The 19,908-nt window shown below is 33.7% G+C and overlaps 1 protein-coding gene across 3 annotated transcripts in view; it reads left to right on the top strand.

The window, feature by feature from the left end:
* The window catches only part of LOC145263592 (GTP-binding protein 10-like), a 45,556-nt gene extending 33,617 nt beyond the window's left edge, over positions 1-11,939 (top strand). For 2 of the 3 annotated variants that reach the window (XM_080120436.1, XM_080120438.1), the window contains exons 7-9: positions 874-1,059; positions 7,733-7,856; positions 11,327-11,733. In XM_080120436.1, coding sequence (XP_079976562.1) covers positions 874-1,059; positions 7,733-7,856; positions 11,327-11,583 — 567 coding nt within the window. In that variant the 3' untranslated portion in view covers positions 11,584-11,733. Of the gene's footprint in view, positions 1-873; positions 1,060-7,732; positions 7,857-11,326 lie in introns of all 3 variants that reach the window. The other variant, XM_080120437.1, reaches the window with a different exon arrangement.
* The last annotated feature ends 7,969 nt before the right edge of the window (positions 11,940-19,908 follow it).

Raw genomic sequence — 19,908 nt, 5'->3', positions numbered from 1 at the left:
ATAAAAATTGATCAGTCATCTCATAGGGTATATAGCAATAACATATTGCATTTTTAAGAGTCTACGACAATTTTAAATGCCTGTACAAAAAAGTCTGGAAACTTATTGAAGGTCCGTTGTATTTTTATTATATTTTTAATTAGTATTGCCTGTAGTGAGGATTGAACCTTTAACTGCTAGAAGACTTTCACTTCAAAGTGATTACTGTTTAGAACATTAGTCGTATATTTTGTGAGAAGATTACCTATTTACTATGCCTCCCCACAGGACAGAGTTAGACACCAGGGTCGTTTTTTAACGTGGAGAAAAGGTACAAAAATAAAAATTGTCTCAGTCGTGAAGGATTTCTCCTCCACTGAAAGAGAACAAGAAAATGAAGTGCAGCATCTGAAGAACAGATACTACACTTTGATCTTGACCAAAAGGCTAAAACAGAATGATTTGATGATGTGAGAAGATTAAAATCTGAATCTTTTTATTTGGGATTTCCACTTATCAAGGCCTGAAGGCAACTCGAGGATAAGGGTTAACGAATGTAAGTTGGTAGTGTAGCAATTGTTAATGATGTAAATGGGGCAGAATTTGATTATTTATGGAGACGGCTCAACAAGAACTTATTTACAGTGGATTTGAAGGCTACCATGTTGTATTCAACTGGGAAGAAGTCCAGCGGAACAGTGTTCCACAGGCGAGCAGTTATGGGAAAGAAGCTTTGTTCATGGAATCTGTGTTTAAATTTAGACACGGATAGTTAGTGGGGGAAATCGTATATAGTGGTTGTAGCTAGTCGAGTGTTTTTTTGTGAATGTTTGGCAAGGAAGGACCAAAGTCTTTGACTTTTTTCTACTGGCTGGTTTTTCTTTTTTTTTGCAGATTAAAGTGGCCGATTTACCTGGCTTAATCGAAGGTGCTCATTTCAACTTAGGAATGGGGCATAAGTTCTTGAAACATGTTGAGAGAACCAAACTCTTGCTTTTCGTTGTGGATGTCCGAGGCTTTCAACTAGGCCTAGAAACCTACCAACGCACAGCTTTCGAAACGGTTGTCCTTTTAAACAAAGTAAGTTTTTTTTTGGTTTTTCTTTTTGCTTTTGTTGCCAAGTAGCTACCAAGGTTAGACGCCACTTAAGGTTAATGAGATAAATTGATTGTCAGTTGAATAATGAAGAATATTTTGAGAGGATTGAAAATGATGGATGAAAAGAATCCAATTTGATTAGCTATGAAGACTTTTTATAAGGACAAGTATTTGTTCATTTAAAGACTACAACGACCATATGAGTAATGTGCTTTGTGGGGATGGGAACAAACTCTGCTCATGGAAAATCTATTTTCTGTTGAGCACATGCTAGAAGAAAGGAAAGTTCCTTGCTGCTGTCATAGGTTGACAAGTTCTTGCTGTGAATGTCTTATAGAGGAAAATTAAATTAATGTTTAAAAATTTTTTTCTGTTAACTTTGTTTGCATAGCTGAATCATTTGTGTGCACGTTGTATGTTTGAGTAATGAAAATATTCTGTGTTTTTATTAAATGACTTTAGTCACATGCGACCTTTTCATATGACTTTCAGTTTGACATGCATAAATGTATATCATTTGACTAGCTTTGCCTTGACATAAAATACTTAATATATTTTAACTTGTCCAGATTTCGTGTATATTATTATATATTCGTGATTTCAAAAGTAAAAAAAAAAGTATTTAGGTGCCATCAGCTAGAATTGAAACCGAAACTGTAGCATTCAGAGCTGGTGACGAAACCACTGTACCAACGTGACATGCATGTAAACTGATTAACAATTAAAAATGAACTAAGATGAATGCACAAAATGTTTAACGATTTTTTTTTTTTCAATTTTGACCCATTAAAAACAATTTTAACCCACTAAAGACCCATAAAAAAAATGGCCCATAAAGCGCCACTCTGCAACTTTGAGTTTCGGAGCAGATAACTTTTGAAAATATGGAGACAGACAGATATAGCCATTTATATATTACATGAACAATTTTTTTTTAATCTGACTTTACCAAGGATTGAACCCCGGTCTCTCTACCCATTATTGAATGTTTTTTTTTTGTTTTTTTTTTTAACTCTGAACTCTTGTTAGTCTTAAAAAGATGCACATCCATTTCAAAAGCAAAAAAGGTGCACAAATACTGTCCACAGGTGATAGAACTGGTGTCGCAGTAAGCCGCGCGAGTTGATCACTAGTGGTGGTTAATGTGGCAGGCACCGAGGGACTTCAGAGAGTCTTTATATCATTTCTTCAGTGCCCCTCTGGCATGGTGACCAGGGGAAAGTTTGCCAAATAGGGCTATCTTGGGAAGGCGATGATCCTTCATTCTGGAGACATGCCCGGCCCAGCGTAGCTGCAACTTCAGCTAATATGGCCTTCATGCTGGTGATCTCTGCCTGCTCGATGACCTCAACATGTCTGTGGATGACACACACATATATAACAAATAAATGACAGTTTATATTCTAAATTTCAAGATGTTGATCATCTTATCGTTGACGTAACAAAATGAAAAAATAATTGCAACTTCTCTCCCAATTTTCGGATTTTGTAATCATGGCTACATGCATTTAATTTTGTTCTAAAATTGAGGAATGCTTTTTCTTCTAATGAGTTAAGGGCAAAATAAATTCAATAATTGACATAATAATTACATGAATGATTGATTTTGTGCTGCAAAACAGGTGTTCTCAAGAATCGTGCATGTCAACATACTTAAGGAAATAAACGGTAAGATGGTCAACATCTTGAAATTTGGAATGTAAACTTTTGTCATTTCTTTGTTTATATGCTTTGTAATTGCATTGAGCTTCATAAATTAAAGGATTGGTATTAATGAAAAGTGAAATATAATTGAAGAAACATATTTCCCCATAAACATATATATATATATATTATAATTATTATTATTATTATTATAATAATTTTTAAATCTTATATATATTTTGTCTCGGAAGTAGAGTGAAAAGCATATCTTATTTTTCTTTTATTAATATTATTGGAATCTTTTCTTTATTCCTTGTACACATTTTTGTGAATTATTCCATGGATTTCTGACTTTCGATTATTATGGACCATCTTCTTCCAAATATGGGATTTCCTGGGATTTTACTTGTACAAATGGAAATTCTTTTAACTTTCTTGAAGATTTACATTTGGATTTTACCATCACTGGATTTTTTATTTTCCACCAGACTATCCATTCATGTGTAATCACCTTTTTCTTCACCATATTCCCTCTGCTTCATTTTTTTTATTTTCAAGTAAGATCTTTGACTTGTTGTTTCATCAAATACTATTGCATGCAAAATCCAATCCCGCATTTTGCTAATTCCTACCCTCTGATGGGAAGGAAAGTATTTCTTCAAAACTCTGCGGATTAAGGACTATCCATTTATCTAGTGTTTCCTTTTCAGATTAAATATGTTTTTAACTCATTTCAAAGTGTTTTTTAACATATTTTATTAACTGTTTGCTCATATTATAAGCTCTATTTCCTATTTGGTTTTATCAAGCTTTTACATCTGGCTGATATAATTTTATAAATATTAATTCTTTAATATTTATATTATACTTTAATTTTACCATCTTGGATCATTTTGGTAAATTTAATTGTAATTTTTATTTTGTGTGTATATATATATATATATATATATATATATATATATAGTTTTGTTGATTTTTTTTAAACGATATTAAGGTTATCGTCTCCACCTTGGAGATCCAGTATTTTCTTAGAAAGTTGCCCTCTTTTTATTTGGACATATTTATTTATTATTTTTAAAAAACAGTAATCTATGTACATGTGTGTGTTGGGGCCCTACCCCTCTTTAGCGTAGCTTGACTGTTGTTAGGACTCAAACCCCGGACCTTATGTATTACAATCCAGCGTCTTAATCCATCATCCATATATATATATATATATATATATAATTTTTACTATAACAATTTTAAAATGTTTTCGTTTATATTATATTTTTATTTTATTAGTACAATAATTTTTAAGTATTTTATATATATATATATATATATATATATATATATATATATGAAGAACAATTGGGTTTAAATTCTGTAAATTAGTTAGATTTTTCAATTTTTTTTCAACAAAGAATGCAAAGAAAAACATTTTTCGTTATTCCATTGATTTTCAATAAATGACTCGTAGACTCGTATCATCAGATGGAAAATATTTGGCAAAATGAAATCCATAAGCCGTCAATAAACTTTGCTGATTAGCATATAAATTAAATATTGAAATTTTGGAATGAATCATAAATGCATGAAAATTTGGCAAAATGTCAAAAGGAAATTATATAAAGTTTAATATCTTTGCCAAACTACATAAGCACTGAAATATCTCTTCGCGATTTCAATTGACAAATGATAAAAAAATGTCTGTCATGCATGTGCCTGTTATGGATTGAGGTTCAAAATTAGATGGAGTTATCTCCCTTGGCGCCTCCTTTTTTCATAGCTGAAATTAACAAGATAGCTATGTAGTGACAGGTCTCACTAAAATTTGATTTTCCTCTGTAAAAAAAAAGTACTTGATTAAATTAAACGATTTTTTTTATCTTATGAGAACTGCAGGCACATATATAGAAGTTTTTCTTTATTTTCGTTTTTTTAATATCCTTGCTAAACTGCATAAGTACCAAAATATCTGTTAACGATTTCATTTGATGATAGACGCGAGCATGCAATAGTGTGTACCAGCTCCCCTAGTCGCAGGACACCAAATGTGATAGTTTCCCTTGTCAAGGAAGCCTTGGTCATGTAAGAGTTGTTTTCCAGTCGTCAGCGACTAAATGTAACTTCTTTGTGTGACAAAACCCCGTTGATCGATTAAGTGGATAAGCCGTCACCTCAGCTTCTGTCGTGCTAGAAGAAAAGCAATTTCATGCACACAAAAGAAAAAAACAACTCTGTGCTCTATTCTTCTGATTAAATTCAAGATAAGATATACAAATATATAATTATGTAAAATTGTCTTACAGTTCAATGTTGATTAACAGACTCCACTGAGTTGATAAATAGATTTCTCTCCTTTCTTCGATATAGCAAAGAGGTTGATGTGGGGAGAGGGGAGAGCGATTCTCGACAAGTTGTTCTCTTTCAACTCTCAACAATTCTGACTCCAACTGATAGTTTTGACTCTGCGCACCGTTCATATACTCAGGGGAGGGGTGAGACCAGGGTTGTTCCCTGGATCAATTGTACCCAACTACGTCATCCCAGAGGGGGGGTTCTCCCTCCCGTGAGTGCACCTGTGGATCTGCAAACGTTCTCATACCCCGGGAGGTTATCCCTGTGACCCTCTGGGTCACGCACTGCACTCAAATTATAAACATCCTTAGTCTTGAACCCTGAGTCATTCCAGTTTCGGAGTACAATTTCTAAAAAATTTGACGTTGTCGATTTTTATAACAATGAAAATCACAACCCAATCTTTTTTCTCAGCAAGGGTTTCACTGTCGGCCATGGAAAACCGATGATAATTAAAGAATAAAAAAATACATCTGCCCGGCTTTCTTTAGTACTTTGGGAGTCTTGGCCTCCTCCCAGTGGGGAGCTTAACCGTTCACTGGGACGGTCACGTCACAGGAATAACAAATAATTTGCACGCTGATGACGCCCACAGTTTTTCAATGAAATTCAGAAATAAACAGGATTGGTGGATGTTTAGGGGATTACCCCTCACCTCTAAATTCCACAATTTACACATTTTTAAAAAAAAATTTTTCACGTTAATCTCATCGATTACAAACTTTCATTTTTTATGAAGTGATTTTTCCTCATTGCTAGCATTTGAAAAATTTAAATATGAAAGTGTTAATAAAGTTGAACAAATACAGACTTGCATGTAATAGAAATCTCATTCCATCAGAGATTCATGAAAAGCACTAAACAAAACCATGTTGAAGAAAAAAAGAAAAAACACTTTACATATCCATACTTGAGAAATGTTTCTTTGAAAAACAATGTTTATTTATTTAAAGTCAAGTACGCCCAAAGATAGACTACTGTTGCCACATTTGGGCAGGAGCTGCTAAAAACAGCCTATCCTACCTTGACAGAGTACAAAATAGACTTCGTTGCTTAGTCGGGGATGCCCTTTTCTCTTCCCTGCAACCTCTCTCCCACAGAAGAGACGTTGCGAGCCTGTCTTTGTTTTATCATTACTTCCATGGCAAGTGCTCATCTGAGCTCAAATCCCTGGTCCACCCTCGCCGATCTTTCACGATAAACATCCGTCTAGCTGAAACCACTGTCAATAATTTTCCCCACTCTTTATCTGTGCCTAAATTAAAACGCAGATTCCATGAACAAAGCTCCTTTCTTAGAAGTGCACACCAGTGGAACTCTCTTCCGTCTGCCTGTTTCCCACCTGACTACAACTTGGATGTCTTCAAGTCCAACATAAACAAATTCCTGATGAACTGCCCCCTTAAGTAAGACACTTTATTAAATCTCCAATACTAATGATTACTACGATACTATCCCATTGATTACTGTACACACAATAACCCTTACCCCTGAGTTGCTTCCAGGCCTTGATAAGTGGTGACTTTCATGTAAAAAAAGAAAACTTGAGAAAGGTTTCTTCGAAAACCAAAAATTTGTCAATAAATAAACAATGCTTCTTGGCTTGACCATTACTCCTGATCTTAAATGGAACACGTACATCAAATCTGTTGCTAAGGCCGCTGGAAAAATGGTGGGATCTTTCTATCGATCCAGTAGATAGCTCACCGCTGATGCAATTCTCTATCTATATAAGAGCCAGGTACGTCCAAGGATGGAATACTGTTGCCACATCTGGGCAGGAGCTGCTAGAAAGGACTTGTCCTGCCTTGATAGAGTTCAAAATAGACTTCGTAGCCTCGTAGGAGATGTCCTTTTCTCTTCCCTGCAACCTCTATCTCACAGAAGAGATGTTGCGAGTTTATCTCTGATGTATCGTTATTTTCATGGAAAGTGTTCGACTGAGCTTCAATCTATGGTCCCCCCTCGCCTAACTTTCACAAGAAACACTCGTCTAGCTGAAAACACTATCAATAATTCCCCCCACTCTTTATCTGTGCTTAAACCTAAACGTAGATTCCATGAACAAAGCTTCTTTCTTAGAACTGCACACCTGTGGAATTGTCTTCCGTTTTCCTGCTTTCCAGCTGACTACAATATGGTTGTGTTAAAGTCTAACGTAAATAAGTTTTTGATGAGCCGTTCCATATAAGTTATCAAATTTTGCCGAATTTTCATTACTAATGATTACTATATTGTCCAATTTCTACTGTACACTCTTTAACCCTTATCCTTGAGTGGCCTCTTGGACTTGATAATGTGGTGATGCCTATGTAAAAAAAAAAAAAAAAAAATTTATTGAAAAAAAAAAACGCACTTGTTTGGCTTTCTATTAACTTTCATATTGAAATTTTTATTTTAACATCGAGGATCAGTTTTCAATTATAACATTCTAAATTAAACACCTACTTTGTGACCATCACCGAGAAAAAAATATTGCGACTCTCACGCGACCATCCAAATTTGAAGATTTTTCAAGTCTGTACGAACCCTGTTCATTTTGTTGTCCATGTTCCCAGACAACGCCAGATAACCCTGCTTCTCATAAATGATAATTGTTAAACATTTTTTTAATTTTTATTTTCGATTATTATTTAATAACTAACTTTATTTTATTTTTAATTCAAAGGAATTGGAACTTTATCAACCGGAACTTCTAAGTAAACCTGCGATTTTGGTACTGAACAAAGTCGAAACAGAAAAAGATCGAAAAATGGCCAAGTTGGTCTTAGAGAAGGTTCAGCAACTTCCAGGTGGGTTTAATGCAAAATGAGGATTTTCACACAATATCTTGGATGTTTACGTAGATTTAATATATATAAATATATATATACTAGCCTGGGTGCCCAGCGTTGCCCGGGTGTTTGGAGGTGTGTGTTGAGCAAAAAAAAAAAAAAAATTTAGTAGGCAGGCAGGCTCAAACCTGTACCGCCAAGGATGAAAAGAATGTGTAAAAAAAAAACCTGACATCTTTGCTGTTGCATCCACCACCAAACCGGAAGTGACAAATGTTAAAATTAAGTCTAGTCAATCAGAAAGAGGGAATGACTTTCGAAAATATTGGCAAAAAAACGACCCCTCCCTGTAGAAAAGTGCCCAGTTGGGGGTGAAGGAATTAATGTTTTTAGCCAATTTTCGATATTTGTCATCCGAAGGGTCGAGCTTCAAAATGATACCGATCTCTGAAAATCTGTCAAAAGTTTTGGGTAGACATACAGACATACAGTGATGATCATATTTATTGGCACGGTAAAATAAAAGTTAAATTTTGTCTAATAAATTCTAAAAAAGGGATTAAATTAAAGAAAATAACAAAGTATATTATGTATTTTTAACTGGCCTTTCCGATGCAGCAATCGGATTTTAGAAAAAATAAATAACAAAGGAACAACAAACATAATTGCAAAAAACCCTTGTTCAAAATTATTGGCACGGCTTTGTTTTTCTTTTAGTATCAGTATAATATCAATCAATTTCCGGTTTACATGCTTTCTGAACTTTTTTATAGCCATATTATGCTTGTTTAACGCTAATTCAGTGAATAATTTTTTTCAGATAATTTTTAGATAGCGATTTATTTAAACTATTATAAGTGACTAAATTATAATTTTCAATCGCCATGGTTAAAACTAAGGAACACAGCGAAGACGTCAGAAAGCTTGTTGTAGCATGCCATACCAATGGGGAGGGCTATGATAAGATTTCAAAGAAGCTAAACCTTCCCAAATCCACTGTTAGAGCCATAATAAACAAGTTCAAATCGCAAGGCCACGTTATGAGGGTAGAGGGAGAAAAAGGATTCTTTCCCCAAGAGATGAACGGAAAATTGTTCGACAAGTAAAACAAAACCCAAGGATCTCTGTTGGGGAGATTGTTGATGAACAGAGCACCTCTGGAGTGAATGTATCTCGACATACAGTTGGTAGAGTTTTGAAGAGAGCTGGTTTAAAAGCATGTCGTCCGAGAAAGACTCCCTTATTGAAGCCTATGCACCTGAAAGCAAGGCTAGCCTTTGCAAAACGTCATATTGATAAAGATGTTGCATTCTGGAAACGTGTTCTATGGACTGACGAAACGAAAATAGTTATTTGGCCATAATAAAGTGTTTTATATTTACAGAAAATCTGGCGAAGCTTTCCTGCCTAAGAACACCATACCCACAGTGAAGCACGGTGGAGGCAGTTTGATGTTTTGGGGATCCTTTGCTGCCTCTGGACCAGGGCGACTTGTTAAGGTCACAGGTAGCATAAAAAAGGAAGATTATGTTAAAATATTGGATGAAAACCTGAAAGACTCTGCTAAAGAGCTCTCACTTGGTCGTCGTTGGTGGTTCATGCAAGATAATGACCCAAAGCATTCGGCTAAACTGACTAAGAAATGGCTTGAGGACAATCATATTAATGTTTTGGAGTGGCCATCACAAAGCCCAGACCTTAATCCAATTGAAAATTTATGGAGAACATTAAAATTGAGGGTAATGCAAAGGAAGCCTAAGAATCTTATTCAATTGGAGGATTATTGTCAGGAAGAGTGGGCTAAAATTACTACTGAAGAGTGCAACAACTTGGTTGTAAACTATGAAAAGCGACTGAGGAAGGTAATCAAGGCCAAAGGCTATACAATTGATTATTAAATAAATCGTGCCAATAATTTTGAACAAGGGTTTTTTGCAATTATGTTTGTTGTTCCTTTGTTATTTATTTTTTCTAAAATCCGATTGCTGCATCGGAAAGGCCAGTTAAAAATACATAATATACTTTGTTATTTTCTTTAATTTAATCCCTTTTTTAGAATTTATTAGACAAAATTTAACTTTTATTTTACCGTGCCAATAAATATGATCATCACTGTATATACATACATACATTTAAACAAACAAGTGAGATTTATATTATAACTAACGGGGGTGCCTGGGTGTTTGTAGGTGGGAGGGGGGGGTAGATCAAAAAACAAGGTGTAAAAGAATAAAAAAGTTTTGGTAGGAAGGTAGGCTCGAACCCGAAGCATTGTGCGAAGGTGGAAAAGAAAGGGAAAAAAATGTGAGATCTAACCCGCTCGGCCACAAGGGGAGAGGAAGTGTAAACTGTCTTAATTTAAGGCTTATAAAGTTGACAGGTGCACAAATTTAATGATAATGAGGTCAAACATATTCGGCAGTTTTGCTGTGAGGCAATTTTTTTTTTCCCAACTTTGGCTGTTTGTTCACCTAAGATGAAAAATGGGGATGTCCATTTGAAAAGCAATCGTCTGATATGACGGTTTTTGCCGCATTGTTCAAAGCCAATTTGCTTTGTGGACGTCCGTGCCACGAATGCCAGGGAACTAATGGTGCAGATTCAGTTTCGCCATTTTTTACTGGAAAGCTAAACAGATGCGGCAATCGAAAAAAAATCTCGAAAATCGCGCATAAAAGTCGGGCAAATAAAAGATAGATGCCACCTCCATTCATAACTCATAGATATTATGATTTACACAGTATATAAAAAGTTTTAAGGAGTGACCCAACCGGGCGCCCCCTCCCTCCCAAAAGCCTTTGTCAGACATACACAAAAAGTGCACGCACACACATTTTGCCTTTTATATATATATATAGATATACCAAGTTATAAGTATTCAAGAGTGGTAACTAATGAATTTAACAAAGTTATTAAAAGTGCTCAATATAAGAATAACATATCTTAAACCACCATTGTGCTGTGCATTCAGTAGTGGTTCCTGGGCCAAACGCTTCGTTGATATAACGAGCTGTTTCAGCAGCTTTACGGCTTAGCTTGAATTGAAATAAGAAAATTATGCAAATTTGCTTTTTTTCCATCTTGTACTCAACATTCTGAAAAGAAGACAATTGTTTTAATTAATATTTCTGGGTGTGTGTGGCTTGGCATTGTCCTGCTGCATCAAAGCACGCTTTTGGTTGATCAGAGCCGAGTATTTTTGCTTCAACTTTTTCGTAGACCCACTCTAGTTGCTTATAGTAAAGTGCAGCATTGGTTCCAAATGGTCGGCTATCAATCAAAATGCACGATTCCTTCAAACACAAACATGTTACATTCTATGCATTCCAAAATTAATAACATTCAGTTAATTAGTTTTAAAGTGGATCTTATCCAAATTTGTAAACACACACACACATTCCTAACTTTATAAATAGATTGCCAGGATTTGAATTTTAATAAATTTTATGTTTTCAAAAGACACATGATTTTTTTCTTTCTTTTTCCAGAAAGTTTAAAGGACGTGAACGAATCTATGTTTCCGAATGAATGCATCCAATTTGATTATGGGATGACCATTTCAGCCAAAAAGAAGATCGCAACGTCAGAGTTGAAAGAGAAATTACGAGAAACTTTGAACTTTTATGCAGAAAAGAAACAATTGGCGGAAATGGAAGACAAAATGATTATCAGGGATGATGTACACAAATTCCGATCATCGTTAGTCACACATACGACTGAGCATAAACACCGCAAACTTATTTAGTCGGCTGCGTTTCTCCAGATGGACCTCAAGGATTTTTATTCAAACTATTGTTTGTTTATATTCAAGATTAGCCGATATATGACTAGGGCTATGACAAGAGAATATTCTTTTCATTATTTTAACTCAAGTATATATCAGTTAATATCTTATGTTTCTAGATAGTGATGTGATTCTCGATTTTAATTTTTTAATTCTTACTATGTCGGATATATACTCGAGAGTTAAAACAGTGAAAAGAATATTCTCTTGTCATAGTCCTATATATGACACTCCTACTGTTTTATTTATTTGTGGACTGTTATCCACATCTTTATAAGTGGTGGTTGTTGTTTCACCACGTTTTGACCAACTCAACCTCTGGCCTTCTTCAGGTGATTAACCGCAACAGGATAGGAATGCTGAATCTCTTAATTGTATCCTCAGTAATTACTGCCTTCCATAGTTGTCGTCTCACCACGGTTTGGCCAACTAATCATCTGGCCTGCTTTTGGTAGGATCGAAATCACTATCTTCAGACAAAGCTCACCTGGAACTGAAGAGATTCAACGCTTCTATCTGTTGTCTCACCACGAGGCCCGAAACATGATGAAACAACAACTATGAAGATAAGTAAATAACTAAATAATTAAGTAAATAAATAATTAAGTAAATAAATAATTAAGTAAATACATAAATAATTAAGTAAATACATAAATAATTAAGTAAATAAATAATTAAGTAAATAAATAATTAAGTAAATAAATAATTAAGTAAATAAATAATTAAGTAAATACATAAATAATTAAGTAAATACATAAATAATTAAGTAAATAAATAATTAAGTAAATAAATAATTAAGTAAATAAATAATTAAGTAAATAAATAATTAAGTAAATAAATAATTAAGTAAATAAATAAATAATTAGGTAAATACATAAATAAATAAGTAAATACATAAATAATTAAGTAAATAAATAAATACATAAATAATTAAGTAAATAAATAAATACATAAATAATTAAGTAAATAAATAAATACATAAATAATTAAGTAAATAAATAAATACATAAATAATTAAGTAAATAAATAAATACATAAATAATTAAGTAAATAAGTAAATACATAAATAATTAAGTAAATACATAAATAATTAAGTAAATACATAAATAATTAAGTAAATACATAAATAATTAAGTAAATACATAAATAATTAAGTAAATAACTAAATATACAAACAAATAAATTAATATATAAGTAAATAAATAAATATACAAATTACTCATCTGAAAGAATTATAATAAAAAAAAAAATATATCATACTGTTTTGTTTGAAACTCATCTTGTGTGCGCAGGGGAAAAATAACACCAGCTCGTTTTGAAATACTGCGATCGAGTTGTCAAAAAGCAAAAGATGTTGAAGGGTTGTTTTCAATCTGTGAACTTTTAAAGGTTTGTTTGAGTCATGCGTGTAGCGTGTCAGGTTTTGCACGCAACAATTGTTGTATTAAAGTTGTTGGTTATAGTCAGCTAACCTACTTCCTAATTCAAGGTGTGGCTGCTACCGGAAGCAGGAACAAGTTAAATCAGTTCCTTCACTTTTTTTGTTCTTCAGTATTTCTATTGTGAAGAGATTTATTGAAATAAAAACATAAGAAAAGGACATAACTGGAAAATATACAATAACAATTTAACAAACTTATTGCAGATAAAAATAACACAATTCATCTTTATTTGCACTTTTAATAATAAAATTTAAAAAAATAGGTTCAATAATTCTTAATTAAAATTTTTAAACGTGTTTTCAATAATTCTTTTAAAAAAAAAAAAACTAATTTCAATAATTCTTAACTAAAATAAGATGAAAAAAAACATTTCAGTGATTATCAAATAAAAAAAACGTAATAAAAAAAAAAAAGTACATGCATAGGGGAGATATAGGTGTGAGAGAAAAAAAAGCAAAGGAACCGATTTGCCTTGTCACCACTGCCGGTAGCAACCATGCCAGAAGTTAGGGAGTATGTTAGCTGACTATAACCAAGATATTTCTAAAATGATAAGTTACTTGTGAGCTGTAAGGATGTGAAGTTCAAATCTTGGAGATTAAGGAATCGCTTCAGTGTTATTTATAATAAAATATATTTTTTAAGACTTGAAATATCTTTTTTATTTTTTCACAAGCGTTTTTTTTTTTTTTCTTTACAAGGAAATCACCACTTATCAAGGCCCGATGGCTACTCGAGAATAAGGGTTAATGAATGTAAGGTGGTAGTGTAGTAATCATTAATGGCATAGATAGGATAGAATTTGGATTATTTAAAGAGACGTCGCAACAAGAACTTGTTTACATTGGACTTGTCAGACACATTGCAAGGAAAAAGCTTCCCCATGGATTAAGACTGTTTCTTTTTTTTTTTAATCACAGAGGAATTTGCAACTGACTATTTAGTTGAATTCCCAACTAAGATGCATAAACATCAAAGATTTGTGGATGTGTAAGATAAAGATGGCAACTATATTTTTCTGAATCTGAAATAATTCCTTTTGAACAGATCTTTCTAGTCTACTTTTGGACTTGCGCAGTTTTGTTCAGGTTAATTTTCATATTAAGGTGCTATCTTATCTATCTATACTCGTATAAATTTTTCTTTTTGTATTGATATTCATATTAAAAAAAACTTTTTCTATTTATTTAAAAAGAAAATAAAACTTTGTTATATATGGGTTGTGGAATTGTATTCATCTGCAAAAGATCTAGTTAATTTGTATATTCTTTTAAACATTCATTTTAATTTAATTCCCGGTTATTTTTTCAGTTTTCTTATAGGATGATCATCTTTAGTTAACTATTACGTGTAATTATATTCATGCAGATATTCTACATGATTTATACTTGCGTAATATTTGTGTAAAAAGCTTATACTAAACACAAAACTCTTTTTATATATATTTATGTATGCGTATATATATTTGTTTAAAATAATTTGCCTACCAAACTCCTCTGTCAGTTTTTGGTCTACAGACATGAAACTTTATAGGGTATTCAAACCCATGCATAACTTTATATTTGGGTTTTAGCCCGAGGAAAATCAGTGCAAAAATTAAAAAAAAAAATAAAATTTGCCAGGTGAAGGTCGAACGACCCATTACAAATATGCATGCGTAACGTAATAGCTATTGGTTCCTGTTTTAATTTTTAGCCTTGCAGCAAACATGTCTTCATAGTACATTCATTAACGTCAAAAAAAAAGAAAAAATTGTACACTAAATGTTTTGGTTTTGATTCTCAGTGGTGGTGTACGAGTCATTTTTTATTTTAAACTTTTTAAACCATTACTATATATTGGGTCCAATGTAATATAATAATAAATACGAAATCTGCATCAATCAAAATATAATATTTAAGCGTATTTTATGGCTGGGCAATGCCGGGCAGCGTGCTCGTAATTTTATAAAAATAACGTCAATAAGCCTTTCTGTCTTTTTTTTTTTTTCTTTTTTTTCTTGTACATTTGTAGATGAACACTCTCTGCTAAATATTTAACGGAAAAGATCACCATATATTAGGTTCGATAATTTTGGACCATTTGATGTCCAACATCACAAAATCAAGTTATTTCATGCCAAATCCAATTTTGGTAAAAGTTTTTATGCTTCCAAGTTCATGGTGCAAACGCCATAAATATATTTTTGAATATATGCAACGTTACCCAGCACATTTGTAGCCTCAGTCACAAAGTAGACAAAGAATAGGAGAGAATTTCAACTCGCTTCCCCCCCCCCATTTCTAAGGACATTTATTTCCTCATTCTCATACCACACGTGATGTCACCCACACTTCTAACATGATCTCGAACATCATCCACATCTCTGAGATCAACTTCTCCAATGTACTCTTTCTCCTTTTCATCGTCTTCTTCTTTAGCAGTGATGTCATTTCCAAAGCATTCGCTTATGTGCGTCCGCACTCTGTTACAGATATAAATAACTTGAAGCATAAAAACATTTTGTAAAGGAAAGTTATTTTTGTTTTTGACTTTGCAGAACGTGATTGAATTTTAAAAAACGAAAGAAAAATGACATTAATTGCCGTTCTGAATATTTTTAGATGAGGTATGACTTTCTTTTTTTTTTTTTTTTTTTAGCTTAATCAAAAATTGTTCTCATCTTGAGTGTTATCAGCACAACGTTTCGGTCGATGTAACCTCTGATCTTCGTCAGGTGTTAAGTTGCCATTTTTTTTGCAGAAAAAAAATGTCGACTTTATGAAAGTCAGAGGTTACATCAACCGAAACGTGCTGATAACACTCAAGATAGGAACAATTGTCCAATTAATCCAAATACAATTACATTAATGTTTGGTACATCTTAGAACTAGAAGCCACTATCTTCAGACAGCCTAATCTGGTAGCACCAACAAGTGTTATGAAAAGTACTGTTTCCTTGCAGAAATTTTGTAGATTATGTTTCGTCCTTTACATGTTGATTACAATAAGAACAAAAAAATAATATGGAAAGCATTGAAAATATCTACTATGAATCCGTGCTCTAGGTTAGAAGGGGGAGAGCAATACAAAACCAAATTAACTGAAACAAAACTGCTTCAGTTGAGAAAGTTTAATTACATCGCTATACTTAGACTGGAGGCAAAATTTTGAAAATTCCCGTTGGAGGTACAGAATGTTAGGTGTGGCCATCCACATTAGATGCTAAACATAACTGCTACTAAACATATTTCAGTATCTCAAACTTACGGACAACAAATATCGAAAAATTGGCCAAAAACATTAATTCCTTCACTCTCAATGGGGCAATTTTCTACAAGGAGGGGGTCACTTTTTCCGCAGATATTTTCAAATGTCCACCCATTTTGATTGACTTGCCTTAATTTTGACGTTTGTCACTTTTAGTTTTGCAATGGACGCAACAGCAAAGACGTCAAGTTTTTTGGGTTTTTTCATTCTTTTTCTTTGCAGTACAAGTTCGAGCCTGCCTGCCTACCACCATTTTTTTTTTTTTTTTTTTTTTTTTTTTTTTTTTCTCAACACATACTTCCAAACACCCGGACAACACCAGGCACCCATGCTAGTATCAAATAGTAAATAAACAAAGTGTCTAGGTGTAACCCCTCACTGATGAAGCTGACTAGGACCCCTGTTTATCTGGAAATCTCGGCTCGTATCGTCTAGTCCTTCTCTTCCATTGTGCCAGGTATGACCAGGTTCGTAGACTGGACACAACTCTTAAGAGGTCACAATTTGCAAAAGTTTGCAGATAGCAAAAACACACTTATTCCTTCAAACGTGTCACTGAACAAGTTCTGTCAGTACACTGCTGACAATATCGACATTATTGAAGAAATGTTGGATAGCTTGCGAACATTCCATGCTACATAGATGGTTGTGTACCAGAGAGGACTACCCCAACATCAACAACAGGACATCTTCCTCTTGCAAAATCTAAGTCCTTGAAGATCCCTCCAGAATGTCATCAGCTTAAGAACTTGATTCGCCAATCTCGCAAGGATCCAAAATTTACAACCACATTCAACGAAACAATGTTTACCCCAGATGACCAGGTTTGCAACGAAGCTTCTGCTCAAGATATCGCTTGGTTTCTTTCTAGTATCCATGGATTGAACAGTGATGATGTTCCTGTGTGAACAGCATTCAACCAACTCACAACAAACATGAGCTCTGCACTATCGGGTATTTGCTTCTACTCAATGCACCAGCTCAAGACGCTGTGAATAGTTATGATGCGATGCTTGCGAATTTCTAGTATTAAAAATCCCAGTCAATCTATTGTCATCACTTTGGACTAACATCTGTATTGCAAAGCCAAGGAAATACAGTGGGTGAACAGTGATGAATACCAAACAATATTCTTGCGACTCGCATTGCCAAGAACTCATGTGTGTCAGTGGAAATCACTTTGCAGACTCTGGTCTCTTTGAAGTATGGGCCGAAAGTGCCATCTTCGGTCAGAACACGGCTCAGAACAACATGCAGGCCAAATCGTACAACAGAGCCATTCGAGCACACAAGCTCACATTTGAAGCTGTTTGGAAAATCCTTTGGCCAATATTCATCAAATGGGCAAAGGACAACCAAGTAGACAAAGATGCCCTTCAAATATTATCAGTACACATCATAAAAACATTGGAGGCACACGATGAGCGAGATATGATCAGTTGGGCTATGACAACAGAATTTATATGTTTAAAATGGAAGTTTTACAGCAATAGAAAAACAATGTTCATGAATATTTTTAGAGTTCTTATAAAAACAAAGAGGTTCATTAACTGAGACGTTAGAAGAAGTCTGGATCAATTAATTAAGAACCGTGAGGAAAATCGTCTTCAAAACTTCTCTGCTCATTTTCTTATTTTTACATAGGAGCCACCACTTATCAAGGCCCGGAGACAACTCGAGGATAAGGGTCATTGAGTGTACCGTAATCAATGGGATAATATCGTAGTAATCATTAGTAATGGAAATTTGGTAGATTGGATTACTTCAGGGGTGGTTCATAATTCATTGAAAGTTGTTTTTAAGAATTAATGTTCATTCGTTTTCGTATTAGTAAAATATTGTAAATATTTTATTGTATTGTAATACAGTAAAATATTTCAGTGAGAAAGATTGGAAATATTTCAAAGAATAAAACTTATACAGATTGACAGACGATAATGAGTGAATGAGTTGTGTGTGTCTGTGTATTCATTGTTTGTGTGAGTGGAGAGATGTGCTTACGTGTAATCATTCTCTTAGGTTTTCAGGTTTTATAATCAAATATAAGAAAAACGAGAGACGTTGTCATACGGTAAATAAAACAAAATAATGAGTTCATAAGACATATATTCACAAAACAGATATTTCATATATTTTTAAAAACATAGAATGTTTGTGAATGTTTTTACAGTTCTTGTAAAACCAAGGGGGTTCATTAGCTGAGACATTAGAAAAAGTCTAGATCGATTAATTAAGAACCGTGTTTCAGGGGTCAGGAAAATCGTATTCAAAAATTCTCTGCTCAGTTAAATAAATTATAATTCATTGAAAGTTGTTTTTAAGAATTAACGTTCATTTGTTTTCGTATTAGTAAAATATTTCAGTGAAAAGGATTGGAAATATTTCGATGAATAAAGTTTATACAGATTGACAGATGATAATTGGATGTGTGTCTGTGTTCGTTAATGTTGAGTGGAGAGAGGTGTTTACATGTAATTGTTCTCGTGTCTAATCTATATATATATATATATATATAAAAGCGAAAATGTGTGTATGTATGTATGTTCGTTTTTTGTGTATGTCCGTAAAAGGAGTTTTTTTCGGCGGCTTCTCGAGGCAGTCGTTCATTTTTAAAACTTTTGATATAAATAATCATAATATCTACGAGTTACGAATGGAGGTTGCCCATCTATTTAATTTGCCCGACTTTGAAACATTAAATATTCAACATTTTGGGATCGCCGCATATTGCTTTCGTTATTCGGTATAAAAAAGTGAAACTCGATTCGAATCCCTGGCCCACGGCCAGTGGTCTCTAGAAAACGATGTAACATTTGGTCAATGTCGGCTTACCATCGTCATATCAGACGGTTGCTTTCGTTTTGAGACGAGACACTCCCCTAATAAACGGGGGGAGCTGTTTTCCCCCAAAAGTTAGGTAAAACAAACAAACCTGGTTATTGACCTCATTAAAAACTGTCCAGCAGAAAATGTTAACTGCTGAATAGCTATTGCTTACGTCATCGACGTCGTAACGCTCGCACAAAATGTTAACTCTACGACTTCCACTTGACGGCATTTAGTGCGGGCCGCACAAAACGGGCACCTGCCAAGTCACACGTCTTTTTTCACACTTTATTATTTTCCAACTGTGCATCAAGGCTTCATTTTGTTTTTAAAAACAACCAACGATTTTTGTTTTCATTTACCAAAAAACACACACACCTACAAACACCTGGGCAACGCTGGGTACCCCCCGCTAGTCATATAAATAAAAGCAAGTCTCTATTTTCTGTCTGTATGTAAAACTAAAAGCATGTTAAGTGTTAATTGATTTATCTTTTTGTCAACCGTCGATGTGATATCTTTTGTGAATTTTATTTGAAACAAGCAAGGTTTGTTTTTATTTATTTTAAAAATATTTTCAGGTTTTATAATCAAATATGAGAAAAACGAGATGTCATACAGTAAATAACACAAAATAATGAGTTCAGAAAACAGACAATTCATGAATGTTTTTACAGTTCTTGTAAAACCAAGGGGGTTCATTAGCTGAGACATTAGAAAAAGTCTGGATCAATTAAGAACCGTGAGTTTCAGCGGTCATGAAAATCGT

Source organism: Euprymna scolopes, chromosome 39, assembly GCF_053919585.1.
Source record: "Euprymna scolopes isolate OS-2025 chromosome 39, ASM5391958v1, whole genome shotgun sequence".
Lineage (NCBI taxonomy): Eukaryota > Metazoa > Mollusca > Cephalopoda > Sepiida > Sepiolidae > Euprymna > Euprymna scolopes.
The sequence above is the reverse complement of the archived record's forward strand: the minus strand, read 5'-3'. Positions and strand labels throughout refer to the sequence as shown.